Genomic DNA, 9,824 nt, shown 5'->3' with positions numbered 1-9,824 from the left:
ATTCTAAAAGATCCTGTTTCATTCCAACATAGTCAAACCAAGCAATTCATCCCTTATCACAAAACTGCTTGGTATTACTATACTGACCTTGAGCAGAATGCTTTGTTTATGAATTATTCAAAGCCTATTTTGATGGTATTTTAGAGAAGTACTGCCATGTCTAAACATGGTGTTGCAAGCTCATGTTTACTGAGGTCTTAAACAGGATTAGAAAGTACTGGATGTATACTGTCTGTGTTAGTTTTATAATATGCTGAGCACCAGTGTAACAACACAATTGCAGCCTAAAACGGAACCCTGCTACACCACCTTCAGTGTCAACTTTTAATCTTCATTTCAAAACATCTGATATTTCTGAATTTGTGCATAGGGATTGGTATAGCTTTGGTTAACAATCAGTTAATGCCATATGTCTCTGATCTTCTTAACTTGATAAAGTCATTTTGCAGGGACAAATCCCTCCACTTCAAATAATATGTCCCTGGATTAAAGATAAATGCAAAGAAAATTAGAATTCATATTTGAAATATTAAGCATTCAGGACCTAGTATTCAGGAATGAGAATCCACAATATGATTGAATGCAATGGAATATTGATTGATGCAATATAACATATGGTTTAATGACGATAATAAATTTGGCTGGTGAACCTGTCAAGGGTTCATGACTGCCACTTGCATTGCTGGACAGACGAATACACAAACGTTATCATGCAATCCTGGTATGGCGGATAGAAAGTGACTATGGTCCACCTTCCCCCAGACAAGGCAGCTGCAAGGTGGAGGCAGTGGTGGAGGCCAAAACAAAAGAAGTGACATGAATGTAAGCCACACAGAGTTTTTATGCCGGCGTTTGGAAATGATTTGTTGATTAGTGGGCGGATTCTCCTTCCGGAAATACAACCAAGTTTACAATTTTGAACGTTTTTTTTTGTGTGTGTGTGTGTGTGTGTGTGTGTGTGTGTGTGTGTGTGTGGAATGTTCAGATATTCTGATTCCTATTCAGTTTATTTGATATACAGTTCATGCTTATGCACTGATAATGAAATATTCTAATTAGGAATAGGATATGCATACTGCATACTGGCTAAAAAACATTTTGCATTCCTCTGCCTTTTAAAATGCCTAGGGGAAATATGGTTGCAAATTAAATACTGCCCAGTCATCTTTAAAATAAATAAATACAAATGTTACTAACCTAATCAGTTGAAAACATGCATTGCAGTTTGCGGGTTTTCAGGTCGTTGGCTCTTTGTGATTCCTCTGGAAGTGATATGTCTACTCAGAGTCTCTTTTGCCACTGCCAATTGACAAATGAAGCAAACAGGCCCTTGAGGCTCCTTACCAGAAGGAAAAGAAGGGTGGAGATTAGATTGTATCATTTGATACAGGATTGCTGAATCACAGTCAGTGCCTCACCTTGCTTACTTAGGTGTGGAGATATAATTTGTTCCAAAACTGAACCTGGTCAGAGTAGTGTCATATTAGAAGGAAGTTTTGCAAGATTTTTTTTTATGTCCACAACAGAGAGAACCTGGTAAGGTACCACACAGTACTGCACATGATTTGCTTGACGTTGTCTCCATTGGTCTGTAGGAGGGTTGCCATCACCAACATAATTAAAAACGGCAGAAAAACACATTTTAACACATTTTTTTTTTTTTTCACAGCAATAAAATGGTCAACTGGCTTTACAAACCAAGTTCCCCTTTCCATCAAGGGCTCATTTAGTGTTAATGCTCTCTAAGTGAGTGGACTGTTACCTCGTTGGGCTGACATGTTCTGGATCTCCCACTAGACATATCCCCAGTAAACCCAGTGGCAACCATTCTCCACCAGCGCACCTTAAGCGAACATTCTTCTGTCAGCCATTTTTTTCGTACAATATTGAGTTGGCTTTGGGCAAATGTAGCCATTGCTTTTTGAGCCAATTCAAATGATGCTTTTTCAGAAAACAGATCAGTCACAGAGTAGGTACGAGTAACGTGTGGTGCCTCAGTACTGCAGAGAGCAACAACTCTGTCAAACACAGAAGCATTGCTTTATCATCATAGACTGGGGTTACTGGGTGCATCGTTTCTGTTTGCAAATAGGAGTGACTTCAGCTTTTAAATGCAGCCGTCTTCACCTCAAACATAAAGGTCCAGGGTCCGATTGTTTAGGCTGTGCACATAACCTGGTTAATAATTGAGAGTGAGCCTCTCAAAGGGTTTTAATATCAGTGTAAAGTATGGATTGAAATGTCACATGCAGGAGATGACCTTGTTGAAACCAAAGCTGGTCAGTGGCTGTCTCAATGAGACCCAGAATGCATTGAACAAATTCCTTTTTAGTAGATAGACAGACCCTATTTTTTCATAGTACAAATCAGTTATTTGCTTAATCAAATAAAATAGATCGTTATTTGCCAGACATCAGCTACAGTAAAGTGAAATATCCACATGAATTTGGGTTGCAAATAAAATATAAATTCCTTTTGAAGTGGAAAAATAAGCTGACAAATGTTTTTTGATTCAAAAACACTTTATATACAAGAAAGGTATACCTCCAATACAATCATATAAGCAAGTGACTTCGGACCAGGCTTCAGTACATCTGTAATCTCCGCAGAGTCAGTTCAAAAGAGATGAAAAAACTGACAAAACTTTACAGTGTTTGATATTTATACCTTTGTAAGCAATTGTTCACTCCCCTTCAACCTGACTCGTTTCTGTCCAGTAATCGAGGTAGTTGTTCTCTTATTACACACGGTGAGCCTACCACACACTTCTGTGGGAAAAAGGGCAGTGCTGTCTGACCTTGTGGTCCGCCACATGCTACATGCAGCAGGTCACGTCCATCTATTAAAATTCGATTCAGGCCTTGGGGTCTGTCAGTGTGGAGTTTGCATGTTCCCCCTGTGTGTGTGGGGGTTTTCTCCGGGTACTCCAGTTTCCTCCCACAGTCCAAAGACATGCTGTTTAGGTTGATTGGTCATTCTAAATTGCCCTCTGTGTGAGTGTTTGTGTGTGTGTGGTGCCCTGTGATGGACTGGCGTCTCGTCCAGGGTGTAGTCCTGCCTTGCGCCCTGTGCCTGCCGGGTTAGGCTCCAGCTCACCGCGACCCTGTAAAGGATTAAGCGGTTAATGATAATGGATGGATGGATGGATGGATAATTAATACCTCATGCAGAAAGCCATCAATGTACTTAATTAAAAGAATAGGCCACATTGCTGCATTAATCTGTTTTGAAAGCTAATTTGCTCATTATAGCAGAGCATATAAGCACCTTGTTGCCTCTCTGCAGTGTCTTCTTAAAACATTCCAGCCCCCAATTGCAGCTCACCCCACAATGCTACTCTTAGAGGTAGTGTTAAACTGTTTGAAATCCAGAGACAGACAATCAGTTTAAATTACTACTGTCCCTACAGGAGAGACAGAAGAATACAAGAGTAAAAGTACGACTATCTGCACCATCATACCTATTGATTAAAAAACCTTTCTGTGAGTCCATGATATTTTTAAGGGCAAGACACTTTTGTATTTTAAAATCCAATTCCATGCCCTCTAAATGTCGTCAACATAATTTCCACTGCCTCCATTATCATTCTTTAGTTAAACTGCTAATTGGTAATGCATTTTTTTAAAAGGACAGAGCAAAAGAAACATTTACAGTAACTCTGCCATTCCCTTGACCCACGGAGTTATGGGGAGTTCCAGTTGGAAGCTCTTAATAGATATGGAACAACAGAAGGAAAGGGTTATTCTAGTATCGAACATTCTGACATTTCAAAGTGGAGAAAGCGTGTTAGAAAAAGGAAACAGCAATGTGGTAAGGCAGATGGTGAAAATGGCAGTGAAATTTATAAAGGGGAATTGATTTTAAAACACATTTAGCTGTCTTACCTGCATAATACCACCTGCCTTTTTGTGGTTCTTTGAACAACTTGACATACCTTTTTGTAGGCATAGTTCTGTATGGTAATTTTCCATTGTGTGTAGCTCAGTGGAATGTGTGATGGATTGAAATCGACAGCTAGGTGCGTTCTACAAATCTCACTTTTCACTTTCTTGACCTCCCGAGGTGTGCGCAAACCATGCAGTTAAAGTAAAAAGGTAGTCTCTTCTAGAAGTGCTCTCGGATTCCCCGTCTTTCCTTCATGATTATTCAGCACACAGTTAGTCTGCCTTGACACTGACAGGGCTTAACGCTGTTCCCAGCCCTTATGGCTTCTTCTAAGCTGAGCCTTAATATTATAAAACAAGAAAAAGCAGACATGGCTCAAGTGGCTCACTGAAATGGTGCAATCTGGTCCGACATACAGAGGCTATAAGGCCAGGTCCAGCTGACCCTCCAGCCTGCAATTTACCGTTCTAACCTGACAAGATTTACATTTCTGTAATGAAAAAAACAATGTGAGCTATTCAAACTTAGCACAGTTGCAACCCTTGCATACTTATTAAATTCTGTGTTTGTCACAGTGTTTAATCTATGCAGATTTTTAATGTAGGCTGTAGTTTACATTGTCTCAAGAAAAATATGTATCTTGTGTCATAGTGTACATACTGCATTAACATCCAGTGAGATTTTGTTATTAAAAGCAACCATCATATCATTTTAAATAAGGCTTTTGTACTATATAGTAACTAAGATGTTCTACAGCATTTTGCTGTGCTTTTTTTCAGAGGTTGAATTATGTACTGCCAGCGGGACCTTTTGAATTCAAGGGGGAATGTTTTTAAACTAACCCTTTGAAAATCCATTTAACATGTGCATATTCTGTACAAATTAAAATAAAATAAAATAAAACAAAAACAGCACATGGCTTGGATTCAAGTAGTTATGTTCTACTTATATGAAAGAAATCTGTGTGTTTCTGTTGGAGGAGGAGAGGCTGGGGGGGTTATTGCTTCATAGTCCTCTCAGTTTCCCAGTTTTAACCAGTGCAGAACAAAGGAAAAACATGTGTTGGTCTTTAAGCTTACACTTTGATTTACATTTAATTCATAATAGGCATACACTTTTATTAAATCCTATAAAATAAATGCAAACAAAGGGATTGCCCCTTGTAATCTCATTAAATAGTTAGCAGTTTATGCTGAACTGTCTTTGTGAGAAGAGTCCCCTGTTGGTTGAAGACTCTTTAGTAACACTGTCTGTATGGCTGTAGCCTGTGTTAACCCTGCAGTTATATCTGGAAAAGGGTCCCTGCACATTTCCAGACTCGGCCTGGACATTGGTACAGCCTGATAATCGGCTTGAGTGCTTGATGGCGGTCAGGTGACCAGATGTAGTGAGATTAAAGGGTCACAAGGGAGGTAAAGAGGATTAGTGATAGGTGGGCAGCCTGGCTGTCTGTTTACTGTAATTCTGAGAATTATACCTTTTTTCTTGTTTGTTTGATTTTGTGAGGAGTATATGAACATAACACCAAAAAAAAAAACGAGATCTCACAGACAAGGAGTGAAGAGCAGCTGCAGCTTTTTTGTGCTATTGGCTATTAATTATTTACATAATTAAAGAGAGGGGGCAAAAACTAAAACCAAATAAATAGTTAAATAAATATAGAAAAAAGAGAGACCAGAACCCTTTCATCTCTTCACCTAGACAACTTAGCACTGGAATGCAAGGGGCAAGTGTGCCTCTGTGCAAAGTTCAGTCAACTCATTTACTGAAAATACTACTCCACATCAGTTTCACACAGGGAAACATGCTGTTACACTTTTTTTTTCTCTTATACAATTCCAATAGCACTTATTCTTTTTTCTGCTGCTGAACAATTATGAGCAGGACCACCTGTACTAGTTAGCATGTTATTGCTCATGTCAAAGCTCTGCAATGGTCCCTAGAGTGATCTACATATGTTTCTGCTCCTTCCTACAGCAACAGCCCCATTTATATGTCCAATCTGTTTGAGGAATTGATTCCGAAATCCTCTGTATATCCTGAAACTAAAGCAGTTTTGAGTTACAATGGTATAGATGATTTCAAAGCCCTGGTTTTTGCACAAAATAAGGCCCTTTTAGGTAAACCACAATTTAGAAATGCATTCCAGTATCACCCTTCCCTAAAACTTAACTGTTTAACATTAAATGCATGGAACAGAACAGGTCTAATTTCAGAAGAGAGTTAATGGTGCTGTTCAGTGAGATCTGTTATACATCCACCACAGGATAAAAGAACAATGCTGCTAGGAAATTGCAGGTCTGTGAAGATAAGGTCAGTTAAGCTGAGATAATGTGACTGTGGATTGTGCTCAAGTTGAGGCCCTTAGTTATTCTTTAAAAGGCCAAAAATATATCTTATGTATATCTTGGGACCACTGATGCATACAGCTCTCTAAGTGAGGTGTTATCAAACTGTGACGCACTGATCTGAGGAATGACTTCATCTTAAGATTCATCTTTTTTAGAGGAAAAACCTCAGAATGGAGTGTGGTAACCAGCGGTGTACCACAGGGATCAGTATTAGGTCCTCTGCTATTCCTAATCTACATTAATGATTTAGATTCTGGTATAGTAAGCAAACTTGTTAAATTTGCAGACAACACAAAAGTAGGAGGTGTGGCAAACACTGTTGCAGCAGCAAAGGTCATTCAAAATGATCTAGACAAGATTCAGAACTGGGCAGACACATGGCAAATGACATTTAATAGAGAAAAGTGTAAGGTACTGCACGCAGGAAATAAAAATGTACATTATAAATATCATATGGGAGATATTGAAATTGGAGAAGGAATCTATGAAAAAGACCTAGGAGTTTTTGTTGACTCAGAAATGTCTTCATCTAGACAATGTGGGGAAGCTATAAAAAAGGCTAACAAGATGCTCGGATACATTGTGAAAAGTGTTGAATTTAAATCAAGGGAAGTAATGTTAAAACTGTACAATGCACTAGTAAGACCTCATCTTGAATATTGTGTGCAGTTCTGGTCACCTCGCTATAAAAAAGATATTGCTGCTCTAGAAAGAGTGCAAAGAAGAGCGACCAGAATTATTCCGGGCTTAAAAGGCATGTCATATGCAGACAGGCTAAAAGAATTGAATCTGTTCAGTCTTGAACAAAGAAGACTACGTGGCGACCTAATTCAAGCATTCAAAATTCTAAAAGGTATTGACAGTGTCGACCCAAGGGACTTTTTCAGCCTGAAAAAAGAAACAAGGACCAGGGGTCACAAATGGAGTTTAGAAAAAGGGGCATTCAGAACAGAAAATAGGAGACACTTTTTTACACAGAGAACTGTGAGGGTCTGGAATCATCTCCCCAGTAATGTTGTTGAAGCTGACACTCTGGGATCCTTCAAGAAGCTGCTTGATGAGATTTTGGGATCAATAAGCTACTAACAGCCAAACAAGCAAGATGGGCCGAATGGCCTCCTCTCGTTTGTAAACTTTCTTATGTTCTTATGTTCTTAACTAGTTTGAGACTGGAAAAGGCACTCAATCCAACTGGTTATACAACAGTTCAGAATCTGTGCATGTTGTGGCATTCATGTTGACAGGTAGCATGGATTTGTGGACCTTTGTGAGCTGTAATGGGAACGATCATGTTTGACATTTTGATACGCAGACCTGTTGGCTATGAATATTCTGAGAAAATGCAGATCACATATGGTACAGAGGTTTCATGTGATGACACATTCCGTTTCTTCCGGGAATATGTGAAGAAACACAGCAAGCATACAAATTACTTGCAGAGGAGAGACTTTAATATTACTGTAAAAACAGTACTGTATTGCTCATAGACTTTTGAAATGAACTCAGGGAAGTTATTGCAGAACCAAAGGGAGAACATCTGACAAAGCAGGAACTAAACAGATTTACAACAGGGCCCAGTGGAGCAGTTAATGCTAATTTATTTATATTACTACACTGTCAAATTTATATTAATAATGCCTACAGAGAACATAAAAATCAACCATGAGAGAAAACAAAATGACATCTTGTTCAAGAAGGTGATGTATCGCTTCAGTAAATTAGTCATAATCACTTGAACCTTTTAACAAACAGTTCCTCGTGTTTTCTGTCTGATACCTTTCCAGGGAATTTACAATGATTGCAGGCCCATTAATAATGAAATGTATCAAGACACAGATATCTAGTAAGGTTGTATAGTAGATGCAGTTTTTTTTTTTTTCTGAAATATTAAAAATTATTAAAGATTTTTACAGTGCTGACTGGTTGTTAAATATTACATTGTTTTAATCTGTCATTTACTTTTGTGTTACGTTCTAAATTGATTATGTATTATAAAATAAACTGTATTACAGCAAACAATCATCATTTACTTGATGTGAGGAAGCCTAAAATGCAATGCAGCTTTACTGAAACCCGTAAAAGCCCTTAAAAGCTGCAATTGATGAACTGCATCTGGTGCATATTAAGACTTGGCGCTGAAAGAAAGGAGTATTTCCTTTTACGTCTTTTGGGCTGTGCTTCTAAAGGTGCCTCCTTCCCATTCTTTAGTCGTGTCAGTTGAAAGGAATGCTGATGGTGGAGAATGGGCTGCTTCTGAGAAGCTTTCTAGTGCCCTGATAAATCAGAGGGCGTAGCAAGGAATGCTGGGAATTAACTTGGTATCACTGTGTGACAGGAGGTGCTTTCTTGACATTGAAAATGTTACGACAAAACACATTTTTTGAAACCCAGCAGTATTGATATCCCCATGTTTGCTTACCTGTGGTTCCACAAACAATTTAAAATATATTTAATTCCCTTGTTGGTAGCATAATAATGTAGTTTTAATTATTTAATGGCATACTGAAGCTGCACTTGGAAACAAAGCTACCGTGCAGCTGTTGACAAAGCATGGAAATCACATTAATATTATATGTTTGCTGTTAATATTTAACAACCCTTTTCTCAGGGAGAAAAATATATACTTTTTCAGGTTTACCTGAGTCTTTGTCATCTCAAATGAAGCCAGATTAGTTTTGTATTTTCTTCAAAACTTTACTTTTTTTTACTTTACTTTTGATGAAGTATTTGATAAATACTTAAAGCTGTGCCATTGGAGAGGGAAGTCGAGGGAAACCAACATTTCAGATTTTCTGGTGTCAATATGAATCTAATTACACTTGAGACATTTTTAGAGTAAAATATCACCCACATTACCCTGCATTTCAACTTTAACAGATATTTTCGCAACCCATCGCCTAAGCACTAATTTAGAAAATGTATGTGAAAAACTAGCCCTGATATTTAGCTGTCAGCATTTCCCCAAATTTCCAACAGTAACGGTTATAAGGTGTACAAAAGATACTAATCTATATATATATATATATATATATATATATATATATATATATATATATATATATATAAATAAATAATATATATATATATATATATATATATATATATAGATAGATAGATAGATAGATAGATAGATAGATAGATAGATAGATATAATTGTATGTTTGCTTTTTTATTTTAATGACTGTTTTCCTACTTTTTCACTAGATCCATCTTCAAACTACATCCGGCAGTTGGAGACAAAAGTCAGAATTCTAGAAGATGACAACAAGCTTCTGTCACAGGTACCATTAAGAATCCATATTCTGTGCACACCTTATCTAATGTAACATACTGCTTGATTTCATGTCGAGAAATGACACAATAATGGACAGGAGTGCAATTGTGGAAATGGTAGAGCATCTAAAATTGTTGAATATTCTCTTTTTTATAATGGTAATTCTAGTTTCACCATTCCATTTTCTTGCATCTGTAATATGTCTGTGAGTCCTGCTGCTGTGTGATCAGTCATGAATAGTTGACTTGTGTGGGTGGTAGCTATTAGTGGTCACTGACCCTTAGCAATCTCATACCTCATGAGGAGATTGCTCT

General features: G+C 37.7%; 1 protein-coding gene and 1 long non-coding RNA gene across 3 annotated transcripts in view; one reads left to right on the top strand and one right to left on the bottom strand.

Annotated features, from left to right (window-relative positions):
- Window positions 1-2,029, bottom strand: part of LOC121324129 — a 10,950-nt gene extending 8,921 nt beyond the window's left edge. The window contains exon 1 of the long non-coding RNA XR_005951217.1: window positions 1,198-2,029. This is a non-coding gene — a long non-coding RNA (uncharacterized LOC121324129). The remainder of the gene's footprint in view (window positions 1-1,197) is intronic.
- LOC121324128 (coiled-coil domain-containing protein 85C-A-like) overlaps window positions 1-9,824 on the top strand; it is a 51,149-nt gene that overhangs the window by 17,908 nt on the left and 23,417 nt on the right. For both annotated transcript variants that reach the window (XM_041265624.1, XM_041265625.1), the window contains exon 3: window positions 9,441-9,517. In XM_041265624.1, the coding sequence (XP_041121558.1) occupies window positions 9,441-9,517 (77 nt within the window). The remainder of the gene's footprint in view (window positions 1-9,440; window positions 9,518-9,824) is intronic.

This window comes from Polyodon spathula, chromosome 12, assembly GCF_017654505.1.
Source record: "Polyodon spathula isolate WHYD16114869_AA chromosome 12, ASM1765450v1, whole genome shotgun sequence".
Taxonomy (NCBI): Eukaryota; Metazoa; Chordata; class Actinopteri; order Acipenseriformes; family Polyodontidae; genus Polyodon; species Polyodon spathula.
Note: the sequence above shows the minus strand (reverse complement) of the source record. Positions and strands in the feature narration are given on the sequence as shown.